The 24,202-nt window shown below is 38.4% G+C and overlaps 1 protein-coding gene and 1 non-coding gene across 2 annotated transcripts in view; both read left to right on the top strand.

Moving 5' to 3' along the window:
* HEPH (hephaestin) overlaps positions 1–24,202 on the top strand; it is a 187,536-nt gene that overhangs the window by 117,718 nt on the left and 45,616 nt on the right. The window contains exon 15 of the mRNA XM_055121165.1: positions 19,148–19,254. Within this exon, the coding sequence (XP_054977140.1) occupies positions 19,148–19,254 (107 nt within the window). The remainder of the gene's footprint in view (positions 1–19,147; positions 19,255–24,202) is intronic.
* LOC129400444 (U6 spliceosomal RNA) lies at positions 19,494–19,600 on the top strand. Its single transcript, XR_008627685.1, has one exon. It is a non-coding gene; the product is annotated as a U6 spliceosomal RNA (small nuclear RNA).

Genomic DNA, 24,202 nt, shown 5'->3' with positions numbered 1-24,202 from the left:
CGCATTTTGGTCAAGCTTTTGCTATGTACTAAATAGTCTGATATTTTTCAATTCTTATTAGCTTCAAGGGATATTTTTATTTCTTCATTTCTTTTTTCTATGGATCACGTGTTACTTAGCAGTGTTGTGTTCAACTTCCATATGTTGGAATTTTACCCCATCTTTGTTATGGTTTATGAAATTGTGATCTTAGAGGATGCTTGGCATTACATCTTCATTGGTAAATTTATGTATGTTTGAGTTATTCCCTAGTATGTAATCTCCCCTGAATATGTTTCATGTGCACAAGACAGCATATGTATTTAGCTTTTTGACGATGGAAGACTCTGCATATATAAAATACCCCAAGTTCTTCTAACTTTGAATTTTGGGCTTTTGTGTCTTTACTAATATTCTGCATGGTTATGTCTAATTGTAAAAAGTGTAATGTTGAAATTTTACACTATTACTCTCTTTCTGCCAGGTGTTGCTTTAGGTATGTGCATAGATGTTTTGTAAATCTTCTGATCTTTTATTTGGTGTAAATATGTTAATAAAATTAGTGCTTGATTGTTCCTTCATGTTCATCATTCCTTATCTCTATTTTTTTTCTTTTGATTGAGTGCTATTTATTCAGGTGAAAGTATGGCTGTACCTAATGCTTGTTTGTTTGTTTATTTTGGTCTATCATTGGTTTGTATGGCTGTTTTCCATTCTTTTAGTCTGAGTCTTTATTTATCCTATATATTTAGGGATGTTTTCTCTAAGCAGCAAATAGTTGCATTCATTTTCTTTTTTTTTTTTTGCTTTTTGGGTCACACCCAGCAATGCACAGGGGTCACTCCTGGCTCTGCACTCAGGAATCACCCCTGGCGGTGCTCAGGGGACCATATGGGATGCTGGGAATTGAACCCGGGTCAGCCGCGTGGAAGGCAGACGCCCTACCCGCTGTGCTATTGCTCCAGCCCAGCATTCATTTTCTTGATCCATCCATCACATCATGCTTTTGAATGAGATAATTTAGTTGATTGATATTCAGAATGATTGTTGACATCAAGGAATGTATTGCCATTTTTGAGTGTGGTCTTTAACTCTTTTGCAATTGACCTATTTTTAAACTTTTTTTTTTAAATTTAGTCATCATGATTTGAAAGTTATTCTTACTTGAGTTTTAGGTATACAACTTTACAACACCTAACTTATGACCAATGTCAACTTTCCTCCACCAGTGCCACCAACATATCCCTCCCAGTCTGCCTCCTTAACAGCACCACAATTTTCAGTTTGGTTACTGTAGTTTAAGTCTATTACTTTCATTTTTTATGGTTCAGAAATATTATTGCATAACACCTTTTCATCATCAGTGTATCTGAGACCCCTGAACCCTGCGAGTATTTCCATCCATCTTCCTATTCTTGCTTTCTTCTTTGCAGTATTTTCCATTCCCTATCTTTATTTCTGTAGTCCAGATTTCTCTTACGTTTGAGGCTTTTATCCTCTCTTGACACCTTAAGTAGTCTGTCTCTTTTTTTAGGTTTTTGCCACTAAGAAAGATTTTGTCTTAGTTCTTTTCTGTTTGAGATTTTGGTTTGTACATCTAAAATCTGTGTAGAAGCCTCCCTTCCTCCCAAGTCTTGGGAAGTTATCATCTCCTATCTCTTTCATCATTCTTTTTCCTCCTTTTTTCCTGTTCTTTTAATATTTTTATAATTCAGAAATTATTTTTGCTGCTCTGTGTTAAGTATCTGGAATTCTCTTCCATTATTTTTCTTCTTTTCTCTTTTGCCACCTCATTGTTGTTGAGTTATATTTTGCCTTCAAGATTACTATTTCAGCTATCTGCATTCAAAATTTATCTGCATTCAAAATTTCATTGCTGTTGCTTGCTATTATATTATTTAGCTTCTTTAATTCCATTTTATGGATTTTTCCTAATTTGAGTCAGTTCTTTAGTTGATTGAATTTCTCTCTTTTGTGGGAGAAAGTGTTTGGGCCACAACCAGCAGTGCTCAGGGATTACTCCTGGCTCTGACTCAGGAATTGCTCCTGGTGGTGTTTGGGAAACCGTATGGGATGCAGGAGATCAAGCATAAGTTGGCCACATGAAAGGCAAGTGCCCTACCCATGAACTATCACCCTGGCCTTTGATTGAATTTCTAATACAGTTATTGTTTAATTTTATTTTTTAAATTTATTTTTTATTATTTCACCGTGAGATATAGTAACAAAAATTGCATGTTTAAACTTCGATCATACGGTCATCTAACACCCATCCCTTCACCAGTGCACAGTTTCCAACACCAAAATCCCCAGTATTCCTCCTCCCTTTCCATACCTCCCCCTGCTTGTGTGGCAGACAATTTATAAGATATTCTTTCTCTACTTTAGTTATTTTTGATATTTTGAGACCAGTCCTACCTCTCCTTATATCTGCCGAAAATACAATTGCTAGACAATGTGTTTCGTATTGTTTGTTATGGATATAATATAAGGTTGCACAGCTGCAAAAGTGGCCACACACTTTAGAAATTCTAACATTTTAATAATTAGGGTCTGAAGAAATTGGTACCACAGGTTGCTCTTGTCTGAGATTTCTGTGTGTGTCTCTGAATCATGGCCATGTGGAAGCTGGTGCTTCTTGCTGGTGTCTAGAAAATGACAACCACTCGAGCTCTTAGAGCGCAGCCAATGGGATGGCACCTGCCCCTGTCTGGAGCGGCCCAGCGGAGAAGGCCTATTGTAAAGTCCCAGGTCATCTCTACCTCAAGTTGCTCAGATCCAAGATTTCTGTGTGTGTCTCCGGATCGTGGCCACGTGGGAGCTTAAGTAGATGGTGGGCAGATGTGGCATCTTCTCTGTGTCCCATTGGGGCGAGGGGAGGGCCAGCTCACTCCTGCCCTGTCCCTAGAGACGTCACCATGGCTCGTACCTGGTGCTTCTTGCTAGCGTCTAGAAAATGGCAACCGCTGGAGCTCTTAGAGGGCAGGCGGTGGGATGGCACCTGCCTCCGTCTGGAGCGGCCCAGCAGAGAAGGCCTATTGCAAAGTCCTGGGCCATCTCTGCCGCAAGTTGCTTGAGTCTGAGATTCCTGTGTGTATCTCTATTGCTTATCTTTCATTGCCAATGGTTGCTTATTTTCTTTTTCCAACACGGAGTGCTGAGCAGCTTGAATACTTACTCGGACTTCTATCCCTGCCTGACAATACATCTCAATTCCTTGATTTTACTAATGTTTTTATGGTTTTGTGTGTGTGGACAATAGATATTTAAATTCCTAATTATCTGTGTAATGACCTATTTTATAATGGTTATTGACTATGCCTCTGTTATTCAAACTATTTTTATTTCCCTCTAAAGATATTTAAGTGGGGCATACATGTGTTGATCCAGTTCTTCCCTTTAGTTTACAGAACTTTTACGGGAGAATCCTGACACTGAAACAAGACTGGGTGGTTTCCAACCTTCCTTTACAGTGTGTGAGGCAGATGAAGTAGAACAGTTGTGTGATGAGAGGTCCCTGGATGCTGGAGCTAATTTTCCCTGACATCAACAAGAAATCAAAATCCTGGTCCAGTGACAGTACCTGGATTGGAGGAATTTAAATTAAGTTTCTGGAAGTTCAATCAGTCGGGTGATTGCATAAGGAGGATTCAACGGGTCTGTGCAATTCCCAGTCATTGAGGATCCATAATTCTTACCATTAAATATGTAAGGATCTTAATATTCATAATTGGAAAAAGTACTGGGTATATTTGACAACTATTCCCAATAAAAAGTTTAGATTTATAGATATTTTAATTGTTGGACTATATTTTGTTATACTTTCACACTTTGTAACTTTCATGAATCCTAGAGAAAGAAAAAGATGGTAATACATACAGCCTAGGCTGTTGCCACACAAATCATGAGCGGTCAATACTGAGGTTCTAATAGAGGATATTGTTAATGTTTAATTATACATTTTGGTAATTTCTATTTTCTGCTTTTGGAGCCCCAACTAGACATGCACAAGGTTTATTCTGAACTTTATGTACAGGGATCACTCCTGAAAGTGTTCAGTGAAAAATTAGTGGTGTCATGGATCCCACCAGGGTCAACAGTGTGCAAAACAATACCATATTCCCTGTATTATCTCCCCAACCATGGTATTTTATTGTAGATAAAATGCTTGCTCATCTTTCTTAATGCTGCCATATTGGGGGCTCCTTAGGTGTTGGGTGAATGAGGCCCATTGTTGTTACTGCTTTTGACATATCAAATACGTCATGGGTAGCTTGCTAGGCTCTGCCGTGCGGGCGGGGTACTCCCGGTAGCTTGCCAGACTCTCCAAGAGGGATGAAAGCTTTTAGGGCGGCCTCCAATCGCTCTTAGAGGTGTTCCCATGGTTCACACCATATTTGAACCCTATCAAATATGGTGTAGTAATTATGGGAAATGTGTATTAGGTGTCTTATGGTGTGTCGCACGGCCGCAAAGCGGAGAGCGGCCTGGAGCATGGTGGTGGCTGGTAGATCAAGAATCAGGAACGCTGTCTCATTTGCCAAGACATCAAAAATCAGATGGGCCGGACATGTAATGCGATTCAGAGATTACTGCTGGAATAGAGCTGTTACCGACTGGATTTCACAGGGCGTCAAAAGACCACGTGGCTGCCCACCAACGAGGTGGTCAGACTTCTTCATTAAAACCCTGAGTGAACAGTTTGAGGCTCTTCCTGTTCGTGGAGTGAGCAGATGTCATTGGGCTACACTAGAACGCAACAAGGACAAATGGAGACGTTACTGGCACCCGCTCGAGCAAATCGAAGATCAATGGGAAGACAAGTGATATAAGTGATACAAGAATATGCTTGCTATAGTATTAGCACGCTATTGATGAACAAAGTTACTGCAACTCACTATTCACAGCAGTGCCAAAGAATCTCCACTTAATATATATATATATATATATATATATATATATATATATATATATATATATATATTTAATTTTGTTGGAGCACGCATGAAGGTACTGGCAGAGGAAACCAGGTGTGTGTAATCCCATCAACAACCAACATCTAGAGACTTGAAAGCAAGCTCCCAGAAGTGATATCTTGTAGCCTACTTCTCCCTCTGGGAGAAACTGGCAAGTTTCTGAGAGTTTCCTTCCCACATGGGACAGCCTTGCAAGCTTCCCATGGTGTATTCACATGCTAAACCCAGTAACAAGCTGGATCCCATTCCCTTGACCCTGAAAGAGCCTCCAGTGTGACATCATTGGAGGGCCAAGTCGAGCGAGACTTCTAAGATCTCAGGGAAAGGATGAATGGAGAGGTTACTGAGCCCGCTCGAGAAATTGATGATTAACGGGATTTCGTGATCGTGATTGTGAAATTGTATTGAATCACCGTGAGATAGTTACAAGCTTTCATGTTTGGGTTACAATCTCACAATGATCAAACACTCATCCCTCCACCAGTGCCCATTCCCCACCACCAATATCCCGGCTATACCCCCCTTTCCCACCCTCCCCCTGTCTCTATGGCAGACAATATTCCCCATACTCTCTCTCTACTTTTGGGCATTATAGCTTGCAACACAGACAGTGAGAGGCCGTCATATTTGGTCCATTAACTACTTTCGGCATGCATCTCCCATCCCAATTGGTTCCTCCAGCCATCATTTTCTTAGTAATCCCTTCTCTATTCCATCTGCCTTCTCCCCTCCACTCATGAAGCTGTCTTCCAGCTATGGGGCAATCCCCTTGGACCTTATATCTTCTGTCCTTGGGCGTCAGCCTCATGTGATGTTATATCGTACTCCACAAATGAGTGCAGCCCCTCTATGTCTGTGCCTCTCTTTCTGACTCATTTCACTTAGCACGATACTCTCCATGTTTATCCATTTATAAGAAAATTCCATGACTTCATCTCTCCTAACAGCTGCATGGGATTCCATTGTGTAGATGTACCAAAGTTTCTTTAGCCAGTCATCTGTTTTAGGGCACTCGGGTTGTTTCCATATTTTGGCTATCGTGAACAGTGCTGCAATGAATATATAGGTACAGATGTCATTTCTACTATGCTTTTTTGCATTCTTCAGATACATTCCCAGAATCCACTTAATATTTCTATGTTGCCTCTAATCCACCTCTTTATGCTCTCTCATTTTTCCCTAACAGCAAAGCAATCTTTATTTGTAATCCAAAGCAAAGGGTTTGCGACCATTTTATACTATTTATTTTTATGTTTTTTACTCTCTGTATACCAAAGAGAGTAAGAGCATCAATATTTGTCCTGAAATTCCATCCATGTTGCATAAAACTAAATTATTCTATCTTTTATAATAACTGAATAATATTCCATTGTCTATTAAAGCCACAATCTCTTTATTTATTCATCTGCTTTCTAATACAGTTTAAAATGGGGAAGGTGATGCCTTCCATCTTCTTTTACCCAAGGATTTCTTTAGCTATTAGTGGGAGGTTGATCTGTCTTCTTGAAAAATGTCATGGATATCGTCATAGGAACTGCATTGTGTCATTATAAATATTTGGGATGTATTACCATTTTCACACAGTTTATTCAACTGATCCATGAGTAGGGGATGTGTCTCCCATTTCCTCGTGTCCTCTTTCATTTCTTGAAGTTGTGTGGTAGAGTAATTCACCTCTTTAGTTGAACAGATTCTGAGGTACTTTATTTTCTGAAGCACAATTGTGAATGGGATTTAAAAAATATATATCTTTTTTATCTTTCATTATTTTGTATAGGAAAGCCATGAACTTCATGTGTTGATTTTGTAACCTGCTACTTTAATATGCAAATCTATTGTTTCTAGGAGCATTGTTTTTCAGTCTTAGGGTTTTAGAAGTTTTTAGCATAGTATGTCATCTGTAAGTAGTAAAATCTTGACTTCTTCCATTCCTGTTTGGATGCCCTTGGTATCTTTTTTCCCTACCTAACTCCTATTGCAACTACTTTCATAACTGTATTGAATAGAATTGGCAAGAGTGGTCAGCGATGTCTTGTGCCTGATAATAAAGAGAAACCCTTTAACTTTCCTCTATTGAGAATAATGCTTACTTTAGGCTTTGACTATATTTAGGAAATTTCCTTCAACTCCTATTATGTTTTGGATTTTTATCATGAAACTGCTGGATCTTGCCAAATGTTTTCTCTGCATCTATTTTTTTTGTTTCTTTTACTGGGGCTGGAGCGATAGCACAGCGGGCAGGGTGTTTGCCTTGCATGCTGCGGACCTGGGTTCTATTGCCCCGCTCCTCTTGGAGAGCCTGGCAAGCTACAGAGAGTGTCTGGCCCGCACGGCAGAGCCTGGCAAGCTACCTGTGGCATATTAGATATGCCCAAAACAGTAACAAAAAGTCTCACAATCGAAATGTCACTGGTGCCCACTCGAGCAAATTGATGAACAATGGGATGACAGTGACAGTGACTCAAAATTCTTTTATTGATATGCTATATTATGTTAATTGACATTTAATTAACTTGTTAATGTTGAAACATCCTTCCATGCTCAGGATGAATCCTACTTGTTCATGGTGTGTGATATTTTTGATGATTTGTTGGATGCTATATTCTAGAATTTTATTGAGGCTCTTTGGGTCTGTGTTCATCAGGGATATCAGTTTGGAATTGTGTGTCTGCTTTTTGTATCAGAGGGATATTTGCCTCAAAGAAAGTGTTAAGGAGTGTTTCTTTTACTTCAATTTCCTGAAAAAACTTGAAAAGTATTTTCAGTAGGTCCTCTTTAAAGGTTTGAGAATACTCAGTAGTGAATCCATCTGATCAGGCCTCTTTTTTTCTCTCTTTTTTTTTTTTGGCAGGGACAGTGGGTGCAGCTGGGTGTCTTTTGATTACCATTCCAATTTCTTCTATAGTGATGTGTCAGTTCAGGTATTCCAAATCTTGGTTCAGCTTTGGGAGGTTATAGGAATCCAGGAATTTATACATTTCTATATTCTCTATTGTGTGGTATAAAGATTTTGAAAGTAATCTCTTATCTTCTGAATTTCTGTGGTTTCAGTTATCATTCCTATCATATCATTTTAGATTCAGTTTATTAGGGTACTATTTTTGTCTCTTTCTTTGTGAGTCCTGCTAGTGGTTTATCAATATTTTTGTCAAAGAAGCAGCTTATTGTTTCATTGATCTTTTGGATGTTATATTTTGGGATTCCAGCTTAATTTCTGCTCTGAATTTTATTATTTCCCTCTTCATGCCTGTTCCTATTTTGGTTGCTTTTTTAAGATCCTAAGCTGTGAGGTCAAGTTATATATGTGGGCCCTGTGTTCCTTCCTGATGAATGATTTCAGAGCTATAATCTTTCCTCTTAATATTGCTTTTTCTGTCTCCCAAAAGTTCTGCTAGCTCATGTCCTCATTCTCATTTGGTTCACATGATCTTTTGATTTCCTTTTATTTCCTCTCTAACAGTTCTAATTAAACAGTTCAATTGCGAGCTGTTTAATCTCTAGATGTTTTAGATGTTCCTCCATTTCTGTGTGTGATTAATTTTTATTTTGATTGCATCATGTTATTAAAAGATAGTTGATAAAATTTCTATCATCTTAATTTATGGAGGGATGTTTTTGTGGCTTAGAATTTGGACTATATTGGATAATGTCCTATGTGCACATAAGAATGTGTATTCACTTCTGAGGGTTAAAAAAAAAACTGGGCATATCTACTAATAATTTTTTTTTCCTTTTCATTCTTCAAAAGCCAGTTTTTCCTTGCTAAATTTTAGTCTAGGTGATCCATCAAGAGGTGATAAAGTGGGGACTGAATTCACAAACTAATATTGTGATGCTACAATTATATTCCTTGATGTCTATTATCAGTTTTATAAAGTTATTTTTCTTGTCTCTCATTGGGTGCACATACATTTTGGAGTATAATTTCTTCCTTATGTTTGTATTCCTTGATTATTAATTAATTACTGAGACTGTCTCTTTTAATCTTTTTCAATATGGCATCTTTGTTATCTTTGTTATCAGATACTAGTATGACCACTAGGCCCTTTTCAAGTTGTTTGTTTAAAGGATTATTTTCCACCCTTTGACTTTGAGTACATGTTTACTCTGTCTATTAAAATGTATATCTTTTGGCAGCAGAATGTTGGATTCAATTTTTTAATCAATTTCCCACGCTGTGTCTCTCATTAGTGCATTTAGACCATTGATATTGAGAGTGATTGTAGGAATGGGACTTTGTTTCTTCTTTCTGTAAGAAATTTGGCGAGTTTGCAGGGTTTGTCTCGCCTTACACATTCAGTTTTTCTTTCACAGTTGGTTTTTCAGTCTATGAACTATGAGCTATTGTTTATCCATGAAGTAATGTATTATTTCTTCAAATCTGAATTAATATCTAGCTGGGTAAATTATTCTTGGTGAGGCCCTCACTTCATTAAGTTGTATATTTTTAGCATATCCTACCATTGGCCTCAGGTCCATAGTCTGCTATAAATCTAAAACAAGCTCCTTTGTATGTAATTTTCTTCTTTAATCTTGCTACTTTCAACATTTTATCTCTAGCTATAGTGTTCAGCATTCTGAGTAGGATATGTCTTGCAGTCTTACTATTAGAGTCTCTTTTAGCTGGTACCCTTCAGGCTTCTTAGATCAGGAAATCTGCATACTTCAGCTCTGGGAACTATTCAGCAATGTCTTTAACTGTTACTACCTCATTGGGGTTTCGTTCTTGTACGTATGGGAGTCTGATTCGTGTCATAGAGATTTACAAAGTGGTCATGCATGATCTTCTGAGATTTTGAGGTATTTATTGTGATATCTCCCTTTTTGTTTCTAATTCATTGGACTGGTGTTTTCTTTCTTTCTTTGTGATTTATGCTAGTGATTTTATCAAGCTTGTTTATTTTTTTCAAGAACCAACTCTTTGTTTTGGAAATCTATTGCATTTTTTATTCTAAGTATTTATATTTCTTCTCTAGGTTTTGTTATTTCTTTAATTCTGCTCTCTTCGGATTCCTTTCATTGTCATTTTCCAAATTTTTAGCTGTGCAGTTAGATTTATGCAAAGTCCTTTCTTTTTTAAAAATTTTATTGAATCATTGTGAGATAGTTACAAGCTTTCATGTTTCCAGGTATACCCCCCCTTACCCACCCTCCCCCTCCCTCCATGGAAGACGATATTCCCCATACTCTCTCTCTACTTTGGGGCATTATGGCTTGCAAACCAGACACTGAGAGGTCATTAGGCCCTTTCTTCTTTACTGATAATAGCTTAGCTAATGAACTTTTCTATTAACACTGCTTTGGATGTGTCCCACAGGTTCTTGTACTTAGTGTTTCATTCTCATTTGTTTTTATGGATCTTTATATTTCCTCACTTACCCACTGGTTGTTAAATAATGACCTGTTTAATTTTCACGTATTTGAGGTATTTGTCCATTTTTGTCATTATTTTCTGTTATCAGTGCGCTATGTTTTGAGAAGATAGTTTATCCAAGTTTTCATACTAAAAAATGGTGTGTTTTGTGATCCATCATGTGGCCTATTAGGGAGAATGTCTAATATGGGCGAGAAAAAATGTGAATTTGCCTTTTGTGGATTAAAAGCCTCATATATAAACCACTCTTTTCCATTTTTCCTTCAAATCCAGTATTTCCTTTCTGAATCTTAGTCTACTTGATTTATCAGGTGATAATAGAGTGGTGTTGAAGTTTCTCACTATTATAGTATTTCTACTGATGACTTATTTCACATGTATTAAAAGTTATTTTAAGTATTTTGCTTGTTTCTCATTGTTCCTCCTTAGGTGCATATATGTTTGCAAGTGTGAGTTCTTCCGATGTGTGAATACTTTGATAAATAAGAAATTACCCTCTCCATCTGTTATAACACTTTTAGTCCTGAATCCAAAGTTTGATACTAAGATGGCTACTCAGGCCTTTTGTGGTTTTGTTTATATTTTTGTTTGTTTATTTTGTCTTTGCTTAAAATGTTGTCTCCCAATCTTTAGCTTTGAGTCTGTGTTTTCCCTTACTGTAAAAATGCAACATGGTTGGAACTGGAAGATATCATGCTAAGTGAAGTAAGCCAGAAGAAAGACAAACACAGGATTATTTCACTTATCTGTGGAATATAGAATACTGGATGTGAAAATATATTGTAATAAAATGGGAATACCTAGATCACCCTTAACCCCAGTGTTTAGAGAGGAGACATAGAAGAAAAGAAAGGGGTGGGGGAAGAAAAGAACGAGAAGTAATGAGTATCAGAGCAAGAGTTATACTACTGATATGAGTGAGGAGTTTAGTCATTATATACAAAACACAGATACTACAGAACTGAAAAAATGAGATCTAAGTGGCAACCATTGAAACTTTGTAATGTGTCTGTCAAATTTACAAGTGAGGGTGGAATGAAGAGGAAATCTGGGAACACTAGTGGAGGGAAATTGGCACTGGTTTACTATATTGGCGTTAAATTATTGCACCCCTAAAACTCAATTATCAATAACTTTGCAAACCATTTCTCTTTTAGTAAAAAATTTAAAAGTACATGTTTCTTGTAGGCAGCAGAAGGCTGGATTAAATTTTCAAATTCATTTTGCCACCGTGTGTCTCATTATTGGTGCATTTAGGCCATTGGAATTGAGTGAGGTTAATTATCTTGGAAGTTTTGTGCCACCTTTAAATAGAAATTTGTTTTTTCTGTGAAATTTTTCTTCTCTTCAAATAGCCCCTTCATATCTTTTGTGAAGTGGTTTCCAGTCGGAATTGCCTAAGTTGTTGTTTATTTGTGAAGTTGTATATGTTTCCTTGTAATATGAATAAATACCTGGCTGGTGAAGTATTCTTGTTGAAGCATTCATTTTATTGAGTTTTTAACTAGATACAACCATTGTCTTCTGGTCCACTGGGTGCTGTTTGATAAATATGCCATTAACTTTAAGAACACTCCTTTGTATTTGTTTTCCTTTGTTGATCTTACTGCTTCAAATATTTTATCTCTGTGTTTTTATCATTCTTATTAGAATATGCAATGTAATATTTTTATTTGTGTCACTTTTGCCTGGCACTCTTCAGTTCTCTTGAATCAGGATACATGAACTCTTCAACTCTGGAAACTTCTAAGTAACAATTTGGTTAACTGCTGCTTCTACAGCAAAATTTCCTTCCTGTTCTGGGACCTCAATGAATCTTTATGTTATTTTCTCTTAAGTTCATCCCAGAGTTATCTTTATTTGCTGTTAATTAAGACTTTTATCCATCTTTCTCTATTGTCTGGAGGTTTTTTGCATATCATCTTGGAGATCACTGAATTTGTCCTCAGCTACTGTTATGCTCCTGGGGTGGCCTTCCAATGAGTTTTTCATTTTACCCACAAAACTCATTATTTCTGTCATTTCTGCTTGTATTTTAGGATTTCTGCTTGTATATCTTCTTAAGTTTTATTGGCTGTCCATTCCATTGCTTCTTTGAGCTTCTTAAACATCCTCAACATTTCCTCTCTATTGTCCTTGTCAGAGAGGTTATACAGCTGTTTATTACTGATTGAGTCTACAGAATTACCACCTTTGCTCACTAAATTTGATGGGATTCTGCATTTCTGCATTCCTTTCCAATTACAAAATTTATAGTCTGAAGGTGTTTCTTGCGCGTTGTTGTGTGACTAGGTAACCTAGAGTTAGGATGCCTTTGAATGCTCACAATGAGATATGAAGAAGGAAGTAATGTGCAGCTGCTTTGCAGGAAGTTCTGAACTGGGGTACAAACTGATGATTATAAATTACACACAGGGCCCTGATAACATGATGACTCACTTTCTTGGGAACAGGCCTGGGTGGACCCACGCCCAGGTGGCTTGCACCTTCCTCTTCCTCTTCCCCTTTGTGGGAGGGTTCTGACAGGGGACATGAAATCTCATTGCTGAGAATTCTGAGTAACAAACATGGTTCCTATGCCATGACACTTTCCTACTGGCTGTTTGTATGTCTCCTTTAGGAAAGCATTAATATTTTCTCTCCATTTTTGATGGTACTGTTGATATTTTAACTGTTAAAATTCGTGAGGGATTTTCATTTCTTGGATATTAGTCATTTATCTCATGAATTGTAGGAACATATTCTTTCCAACTTGACAGGAAGGTTGTTTTACCCTGCAATATTTGGCCATGCAAAACTTTTATTTTTATGTCACCACATTTATATATTTATGCTTTTTGCTACTTTACCAATGAAGTCAAATCATTGAATGCAGGCCAGAGCGATAGCACAGTGGGGAGGGCATTTGTCTTGCAAGTGGCCAACCCAGGTTCAATCTCCGGCATCCCATATGGTTCCTGAAGCACTGCCAAGGAGTGATTCCTGAGAGGAGAGCCAGGAGGAACCCTTGAGCGTTGCTGGTGTGACCCAAAAACCAAAACAAAAGAAAAGTAAAAAATAAAATTACTGAATCCGTGGGACACTGCAGGGGATGAATGGGGTAACAGCTGGGGTCGAGGATGAGCTCCCGGGACTTGAACCAAGCTGACGAGCAGTAGGCAGCCCCTCTCCTGGCAGAGCCCCTTGACTTCCTAGCAGCAAGTTTTACCTCCCTCGTCAAATGGCCAGATGCAATGTCCATTCACTATGTCAAAAACAACATGTCAGGGACCATTGAACAAAGTAATTTTCAGCCAGCCAGGGAGAGTGAGGAACCAGAACACCCTGTTTAAACCCCTTGTGTGTGGGGGAATCTCCCCTGAAAGGTGTTCATTGTTCTCCCTTTTCTCTTAAGGTATATAAACCTAAGCCCGATTTCAATAAACTGAGTTTTTTCCCTGCAGAGGCTCCTAGAGCCATTGGTTTTCTTTGTCTGTCTTGTATTTGTCTGTCTTATCTTTTCATATGACTCTGGAGTGCAATGGGTGGGGTTGAACGCATTGCAACGGCTGGGTCTCTTGTCGGTTACGTGGACTGAGCGTGTCAGAACAATTGAATATGTTCCAGTTGCTTGTATTGAGGATCAAAGAAATAATACAGTGGGAAAGACACTTGAGTTTCATGTGACACTTTGGTGACACCTGTCACCCACCACATAGGATTACAAAGAACTGCCAGGGATGATCTCTGAATAAAATGCCAAGAGTAAACCCTTAGCACTGCCCATGTTACTCTTAAAAAATCTAACAAAATAAAACTAAAAACTAAAGTCCACACGCTGGAGAGTTTTGTTTATGATTTCTTTGATGTATTTCATGAATTTTGGTCTAATATTAAGATATTTAATCTACTTTAAATTATTTTTATGAATGGTGTGGGATATGGATTCAGTTTCCTCTTTTTTGCATGTTTTTTCCAAAACAATTTCTTGAAGAAGCTTTTTGGCTCCACTTCATGTTCCCAACACTTTTGTCATAGATATTATTTTTTCTTATGTAAATGCTGTGGCAAAAACTTCCAAAATCGTGTTGTGTAGAAAAGAACATCTTTGTCTTGTGACTGACCTCAGAGTGAAGGCTATCAGTTTTATGTTGTTCAGAACAATGTTGCTAATGGGTTTGATAATGAGTTTGCACATGGGTTTGCTAGTAGGATAATATTGCTGATCATGCATGCACAGAGGGCTCCGATGCAGGTGATGCATGCAGCCGGGAATCCCCAGGCAGTGGACGGAGGGGACGCAGGGCTGGATGGGAGGGGAGCGTGCAGAGATTCGGGGTACCTATTAGAGGGGATCGGCGCTGATCACGCACCAACCAAGTTGAAACAGAGATCAACAAATGGGACTATATTAAACTAAGAAGCTTCTGCACTGTAAAAGATACAGTGACCAAAGTACAAAGACAATCTACAGAATGGGAAAGAATATTCACCCAATACCCATCAGATAAGGGGCTGATATCAAGGATATACAAGGCACTGGTTGGAATCTACAAGAAGAAAACTCCCAACCCCATCAAAAAATGGGGGGTTGGAAATGAACAGAAACTTTCTCAAGGAAGAAATACGAATGGCAAAAAGGCACATGAAAAAATGCTCTTCATCAGTAATCATCAGAGAGATGCAGATCAAAACAACTATGAGATACCACCTCACACTACAGAGAATGGCACACATCCAAAAGAACAAAAGAAACCGCTGTTGGCATGGATGTGGGGAGAAAGGGACCATTCTACACTGCTGGTGGGAATGTCGACTGGTTCAGCCCTTTTGGAAAACAGTATGGTCGCTTCTCAAAAAATTAGAAATTGAGCTTCCATTTGACCCAGCAATACCACTTCTGGGAATATATCGTGGAGAGGCAAAAAAAGTACAGTCAAAATGGCATCTGCACTCAAATGTTCATTGCAGCACTATTTACAATATCCAGAATCTGGAAAACACCCGAGTGCCCGAGAACGGATGACTGCTTAAAGAAACTTTGGTATATCTACACAATGGAATACTATCCTGCTGTTAGAAAAAATGAAGTCATGAAATTTGCATATGAGTGGATCAACATGGAAAGTATCATGCTAAGTGAAATGACTCAGAAAGAGAGAGACAGACATAGAAAGATTGCACTCATCTGTGGAATATAAAATAAAATAACAGAATAGGAGACTAACAGTCAAGAATAGTGGAGATAAGTACCAGGAGGTTGGCTCCAAGGCTTGGAAGCTGACCCCACATGCTGGAGGAAGGGGCAGCTCACATAGAGGAGGGAACACCAGGTAAGGTGTGGTTTGAGGACCCGCACGAAATGGGAGATGCACTCTGAAAATAGAATATAGACCAAACACGATGGCCACTTAGTGCCTCTGTTGCAAACCACAACACCCAAAAGGAGAGAGAGAGAACAAGGGGGAATGCCCTGCCACAGAGGTGGGGTGGGGTGGGGGCGATGGGGTGGGAGGGTGGGAGGGATACTGGGAACATTGGTAAAGGGGACTGGGCACTGGTGGAGGGATAAACAAAATGCAAATATGAAAGCTCACAAGTTTGTAACTGTAATTCATGGTGATTCACTAATAAAAAAATTTTTAAAAGCATGTATCTGCACTAAAGTTAAAGAATTTTACTACCTTGTAATCTAAAAGATGCCATAATTTTTGAAGAATTTGACGATATTTTTTCTTCAATTGTCAAATGAATATTACTTTATCTTCTTATCTTCTTATTAAACTAGGCACCATTAATAAGTCTCAAAAAATGTTGCTAATGGCTGCTAATATCTTGATATGTATTCTCCTATATCTAGTTTGCTGAGATATAATGAATATATAATGAATGAATGGATTTTGAATATTCTCAACCTTTGTCTGTCAATTGATATGATCATATAGTTTTTATTTTTTCTTTTGTTGTAATGGTGTATGACAGTAATAAGCTGTGAATATTGAACTATCTTTACATACATGGAATAAATACCACTTGATGATGGTGATATTCTTTTGATTTATGTGCAAAAGTAAATATTTTTTATGATTCCTCATAAAATGTGTGTCTTTGACTATAGGTATAAGCAAGTTTTCCTTGATTAGGATACAAATGCTTGAAATTATAAAACATAATATAAAAACATAAGATACTGAACTCACAACTTGTAGTACTTTAAAAAATAAGTTTCTCTCAAAAAAAGGAAGTGATTTGAATGACTTTAGGTATTCCATAGAAATGAGAAATATCAGCAGGAGAGTCTAACTACAAAAATCAATTAAAATATGTGTCTGTCCACCAGTGACCACACTTGCTATTTAAATGGACCCAGCTTTGCAGCTCCTGGTATGCTTTCTGAATTTCTAGTGCTTACAGACTAGTAAAAGCACACAAAATTTGATAGGAAATTCTCGCAGAAGCCCACCAAGCTCAAAGAGTGAAATCAACACACTAAAGGATCAATCAGCAAATATCAGCTCAGAACATCCTCAGACAACAGCTTTGTGATAACATTGAGTGATATAGCAATCAATAATCACAAATGGACTCATTTTTCTATTTCCTGTTATCTCCATTTACCATTTTGTTGAGCCACAATATGAAGTAAATTTGTTATGTACCTGCTAAGGGGGCAGTCTTGGGGGATGGAGGGAAACTGGTGACATTGTTGAAGGGAAGCTCACACTGGTCGTGATATTGATTTTGGAAAATTTTATGTCTGAAACAACTCTATTATGAATAACTTTGTAAATCATGGAGTTACAATAAAAAATGCAGGGTTTTCCAAATAGTACAGCAGGTAGGGTATTTTCCTAGTACACAGCCAGGCCAAGTTTAGTTTTCAGCGTCATTCCTAAGTGACATCCACGAGTGATTCCAGAGCACAAATGCAGAAGTAAGCTCTGAGAACCACTGACTGGACCTCCAAAAAAGTATTCCTGTCGAGCGGGCAAGATGGAGGGTGGGAGGTAAATTGGGACCATTGTTGGAGGGAAATTGACATTTGTGATGGGATTGGTGTTGCAAAAATGTATTCCCAAAACTTAATTTTGTAAACGAAAGTACCTTAATAAACTTTATTTTTAAAATTTAATTCTTTCCATTGTGGAGAATGGAGAAGCTGGAATCCAAAGTGGAGAGCCAAGCCACAATGTGGAGGAAGTGGTTTTTAAAATATGAATATGATATAATTGAAAGCAATATTTTTTTGCTCTTTTGGGCCACACTCAGCGATGCTCTGGGATTACTCCTGGCTTTGCACTCAGGAATTACTCCTGGCGGTGCTCGGGGGACCATATAGGATGCTGGGAATCCAAGCCTGGTTGGTTGCGTGCAAGGCAAATGCCCTACATGCTACGCTGTTGCTCCAGTCCCAGAGAACAATTTTTTAAAAGTGGAACAGAGTGGGAAAACTTCAAACTTTTCAATTTTAAAGTATCACCAAAAATTTGATGACAGAGAGATAAGAAAAACTGGTTGATGGTAACGGTTGTTGAGGCTCCCCTATTGTATTTTCCTCCATCAGGATTTATTGATAAGAGCTATGCTGAGTTAATTTGATATATGTCAGAGAGTTCTTATGATTTACTATAATGATATGTTTTCTAGTCATACTCTACAAGTTCTTTGCATTTTGGAGCTCCCTTAGAGATATTTTCATGCATATATAAATTTTTATCCCTTCCTTATTTTAATATTATTTTTGAGGGATAGTAATTGTACCCTCATTAGTCTTCTGTCTTCCTGACATCACTCCTATTTAACTCAATTTTTTAAAAATGCTCATAATAAAAATCTATGAATACATACTTGACCAAATTTTGTTATAGTGGGTAGATTAGGGAATGTTAGCCAAGGAGCACATGAATATTTTTCAGTTATTTATTTTGTATTAGTAAAATTTAGTTATAATAAAAATTATATAAATGTACTAAAATATCATAGTATACTTGACGAATTGTATTATATGCTATCTCTAAATAAAGTGGGTAAAAAATTAACATATTTAAGTTGCAAGACGATTGGAGCAGGCAAGTTTTGAGGACAGAAACATATCATTATGTGTGTAGTACTCCAGTTGATAAAGTAGATACCCTAATGTTGAAAACTGAGAGTCTGAACATATCATACTTAAAGATATATTCAACAGTACTTAGCAGTATATGTTATGTTAAATGCATGAAAGAATGAGACAAAAACGTTAATAATTTTATGTTTTGATATAATTAGTACACAATAAGATCTCATATTAAATAATGGTACATTTTTTAAAGGAAAAAGTTGAGTTTACAATACTTTGGTTTTGATATGTTTCATGATAATTTGAAAATTAAGCCCCAGATCTTACCAAAAATTGATTTTTGAGATTTATGGCAAGGGAAGTATAGATAAATGTTGAAAATAATCAATACTTAACTATAAATTACTAAGAAAAACAATTGAATATTTCTGGGAGAGAATATGGAAAAAGCAAAGGTATACAGAACCATGAAGAAAAAAATTTATATATGAGGCAGAAAAAGAAAAATGAGAGAGAAACATTGTTAAAGATGTGAATACATCATAAACAGAGAGAACAGTAGCAGAGATGCTTTATCAAAAGATAAATCAGGATATAAAGGATAGGAAATTAAGGAAGAAAGTCTTAGGGTGTTCCAAGAGTGAAGTGGCCAAAATAAAATAGATAGTTATGTGTATGAAATTCTAAAGGTGCTGAAAAAATCTACCACAGTCTGGGATTTGATATATTTCCATATTTTTTTAACATTGTCTAACTGGCTATTCCTGTTACCATTCCTAGGTGAAGTGCTCACTTATCAATGGAATATTCCAGAGAGATCTGGTCCTGGAGCAAATGATTCCGCTTGTGTTTCTTGGATCTATTATTCTGCAGTGGATCCCATCAAGGTAAATAAAATATTAACTGGAGTTTGGTATCAGAAATGGCAGACTGTCAAAAATAAACAATACAACACATGCAATAACAATCCCAACCTTTAGATGCTAAATTTCAAATCTTGGGGATGGGATATCCTCAAATGCTGAAGTGATCATAGGGAAGATGAAGGAAACAATCATATCACTTGTTTGTGCTAAGGATTTTCTTCCTTGTTTCTTCATGGATCCCATAAGACTACTACACTCTTGTGCACACTTTGGCAGCACATATACTAAAACTGGAACAATAAAGAGAAGATTAGCATGGGCCCTGTGCAAGGATGACACGCAAATTCGTGAAGGGTTCCATATTTTTTTCAAAAGGAACAGTAACCAAAATTCAGAAAGAACCCACAGAATGGAAAAGAATATTTACCCAATACCCATCTGATAAGGATTAGTATCCAGGATGCACAAGACACTATTAGAATTGTATAAGAAAAAATCCTCTGACCAATTCAAAAATGGGGAGAAGAAATAAACAGAAGTTTCCTGAAAAAAGAAATACAAATGTCCAAAAGGCACATGAAAAAATGCTCCACTTTTCTAGTCATCAGGGAGATGCAAATCAAAACAATGAGATATCGTCTCACAGCACAGAGACTGGCACACATTCAAAAGAACAAAAATAACCAGTGCTGGTGTGGATGTGGCAAAAAAGGGACGCTCTTTTTTAAATTTTTTTCTTTTAATTTTATTGAATCACCTTGTGATAGTTAAAAGCTTTCATGTTTGAGTTACAGTCTCACAATGATCAAACACCCATCCCTCCACCAGTGCACAATCCCCACCACCAATATCCCAGGTATATCCCCCTTTTCCCACCCTCCCCCTGCCTCCATGGCAGACAATATTACCCATACTCTCTCTCTACTTTTGGGCATTATAGCTTGCAACACAGACACTGAGAGGTCATCATGTTTGGTCCATTATCTACTTTCAGCATGCATCTCCCATCCCAACTGGTTCCTCCAGCCATTATTTCCTTGGTGATCCCTTCTCTATTCCATCTGCCTTCTCCCCTCCACTCATGAAGCAGGCTTCCAGCTATGGGGCAATCCCCCTGACTCTTCTATCTAATGTCCTTGGGTGTCTACCTCATGTGATGTTATACTCCACGAATGAGTGCAGTGAAAAAGGGACGCTCTTTCACTGTTGGTGGGAATGTAGAATGGCCCAGTCTTACTAGAAAACAATATGGAAAGTCCTTCAAAAACTAGAAATTGAGCTTCCATATGATCCCACAATATCACTTCTGGGAATATATCCAGAGGATGCAAAAAAAGCACATTAGAAATGACATCTGTACCTATATGTTCATTGCAGCACAGTTCACAATAGCCAAAATATGGAAACAACCCAAGTGTTCTAGAACACATGACTGGTTAAAAAAACTTTAGTACATCTACACAATGGAATACTATGGAGCTGTTAGGAGAGATGAAGTCATGGAATTTGCTTATAAATGGATAGACATAGAGAGTATCATGCTAAGTGAAATGAGTCAGAAAGAGAGGGACAGGCATATAAGGACTGCGCTAACTTGTGTAGCATAGAATAACATCACATGAGGCTGACACCCAAGGACAGTAGATACAAGGGCCAGGAGGATTGCCCCATAGCTGGAAGCCTGCTTCATGAGCGAAGGGGAGAAGTCAGATGGAATAGAGAAAGGATCACTAAGAAAATGATTGCTGTAGGAATCAATTGGGATGGGAGATGCTTAACTGTTCTATGGACTGTGGATTTTTGGCCAATCCAGTGCATTGCTTCCTTTTTAAAAAATTATTTATTTTTTAATTAGTGAGTCACCGTGAGGGTACAGTTACAGATTTACATATTGTCGTGCTTGTGTTTCCCTCATACAATGTTTGAGAACCCATCCCTCCACCGGTGTCCATCTTCCACCACCAAAGAATCCAGTATCCCTCCCATTCCCCAATCCCATCCCCCCGACACCAGCCCGCCTCTGTGGCAGGGCATTCCAATTTGTTCTCTCTCTCTTTTTGGGTGTTGTGGTTTGCAATAGGGGTATTGAGTGGCCATCATGTTCAGTCTCTAGTCTACTTTCAGCACGCATCTCCCTTCCTGCGTAGGATCTCCAATCACATTTTACTTTGTGTTCCCTTCTCTATCTGGAATGTCTTTACCCCAGAATGAGAGGCCAGCTTCCAAGCTATGGAGCCAACCTCCTGGTATTATATACTACTATTCTTGGGTGTTAGTCTCCTACTCTGTTATTTTATATTCCACAGATGAGTGCAATCTTTCTACTTCTGTCCCTCTCTTTCTGACTCATTTCACTTAGCATGATACTTTCCACGTTGATCCACTTATATGCAAAGTTCATGACTTCATCTTTTCTAGCAGCTGCATAGTATTTCATTGTATAGATGTACCAGAGTTTCTTTAGCTAGTCATCTGTTCTCGGGCACTAGGTTTTTTTTCCCAGATTCTGGCTATTGTAAACAGTGCCGCGATGAACATATAAGTGCAGATGTCATTTCGACTATACTTTTTTGCTTTTGCGGGATATATTCCCAGAAGTGGTATTGCTGGATCAAATGGAAGCCCAATTTCTAATTTTTTGAGAAGCGTCCATATTGTTTTCCAAAGGGGCTGGACCAGTCGGCATTCCCACCATCAGTGTAGATGGGTCCCTTTCTCCCCCCATCCTCTCAAATAGCGGTTGCTTTTGTTCTTATTGCTTCCTTAAAACTACAAGTTGTACCATAAATACAATTAAATTGTATACAAATACAATTAAATTGTATACAAATACAATTAAGTTGTACCATAAATACAACTTGTACTTTTATTCTGCCCTCAATAAAACCACGAGCTTATTCAGGATACAAGGTCCATGATAGCAAAAGCAGGAATACTAAAGGTCCCATGTGGGATGGGATCAGGGTGACAAGTTGACTTTTCAGCTCCCCTCCATAACAAATACCTGTTGCACAATTTTTACTATTTAACATAATTCAAGGCCACTCTCCACACACTCTGACAAATCTCATGCATGAGAGAACCCACCTGGGGCTGAGATCTCCAAGCCTGCTCAAGACTGGGCCTCCTCCACTCAGATCCCCCATTTTCCAGTAGATAGGCAGTCACATCCACAAACTCCCCCCCCCCCCTGCTTCCCGCCGGTGGCATGTAATCCCATCAATGGCCAAGATCCAGAGACTATAAAACAAAGCTCTCAGAAGGGGAGAGATGTCCCCTTCAGAGAAAGAGATAGTTCTCCCTCTCGGAGAACCTGGCAAGCTACCAAGAGTATCTTGCCCACGCAGAAGAGCCTGGCAAGCTCCCTGTGGCATATTCAATATGTCAAAAACAGTAACAATGATGAGTCTCATTCCCCTGACTCTGAAATAGCCTCCATTTGGAAGGACGAGTAAAGAGAGGCTGCTAAAATCTCAGGGCTAGAATGAATGGAGACGTTACTGGCACCTGCTGGAGCAAATAGATTAACAATGAAATGACAGTGATACAGTGAACACAATTCAGGAGAACTAGAATCAGCAAAGTCAGAAGGAAATAAGCAAGAGGTTATGTGGAAGCAAGCCAAGTATTGTTGGGCCCCCGGTATAGGGGCTCTTCTAGCTGACCTGTGGCATAATCACTGGAAGGCCACACCATAGTTTTGCTTACAATAGGCTCAGCAGATCCCTAATTAAACACATGTCTCAGCGTGGGCCATAAGTGGCACAGATCAGGGTTATTTCTACCTGTCTCAATATCAGAAAGTACCCAGTGCCAATGAAAGTCACTTTATCTTGAGGGAAGTCATTTCCTACTGTTGAGATATGCCACTGATTGGTGTCATTCTGTCTCCAAAGGAAAGGCAGCCTTTGAATCCATCCTCCTTCAAAGCAGTTGGTGTGGCAAGGATCATGGAAGGATCATGGTGTAAGGGCCTCTCTACTGATGTTCTTGGGTCGCAGTCTTATGTCACCTGATCCAGACCTGATCTCCCAATGGGTATCGATGACAAGTTACTAGTTCTGCTTTACTCTGGCAGTGTGCTCCAAGCCCCGCATGGAGATGGGCCTTGGTACCTGTAGGGCCAGTAACAACTGTTGAAGGAGATCATACATTCTGGCCTACACTTGTAGTAGCAGTTGACCCAAAAGAATTTCAAAGGCAGTAGTTTTTGCAGTGGAGGGGAGGCTTCCTTAATCTATCTACCTACATCATATTACTGTAGAGATTTCACCACCTTAAATCATTAAAAGGAAAATGGTCGAAGTTCCATCTTCTGGAGCTGCTTCCTGCTGACACAGGGGTGCTGACCCTGCCTGCACAAGGGATGAAATCTCAAGCTACATTAGTTTTTAAGTTTTTAATGAGACCCAGGCAATGGATTCGAAAAATCAGGTCAGTAGGCTAAGGAATGCTACTTTGTAATGACCAGATCTTGGAGGCAGAAAAACAAGTGACAAATGCTCAAATGCTAGGGGTACAAGAAAAATTATCAATGGCATAGGAAGCACCGTTCTGAGTTACTTCCTTCTTGCTGCCCTATTCATTCTTTTCACTGATATTTCACTGCATTCATCTAATGGTTGAGGAGTGTTCTGGCTTAGAGGAAATATTCTCTAAATTGGGTATTAATCCAAGAGGGAACAAGAATTAAGAGCTATTTAAATATCTCTGTTCTTTCCAAATGACTTTATGTATGCATAGAAGTAAGAAAACCAGTTTAAATGTCCAATCTCAGTATTTTTTCCAGTTGACAGACTGGCGGAAAGCAATTGATTTTTCACTTTGAGCTGAGGTTGCCCTGGTTAAGCTCTGGCCTCTGCTTTTCTGGCCAGCCTGGTAATAACATGCAGAACACTGAGTTTCTTTATAGACTAGGAAGCTTGCTTATTGAATTGCCCAATTATTCAGTCAACTTTGTTTAACTAGA

This window comes from Sorex araneus, chromosome X (assembly GCF_027595985.1).
Source record: "Sorex araneus isolate mSorAra2 chromosome X, mSorAra2.pri, whole genome shotgun sequence".
NCBI lineage: Eukaryota > Metazoa > Chordata > Mammalia > Eulipotyphla > Soricidae > Sorex > Sorex araneus.
The sequence above is the reverse complement of the archived record's forward strand: the minus strand, read 5'-3'. Positions and strand labels throughout refer to the sequence as shown.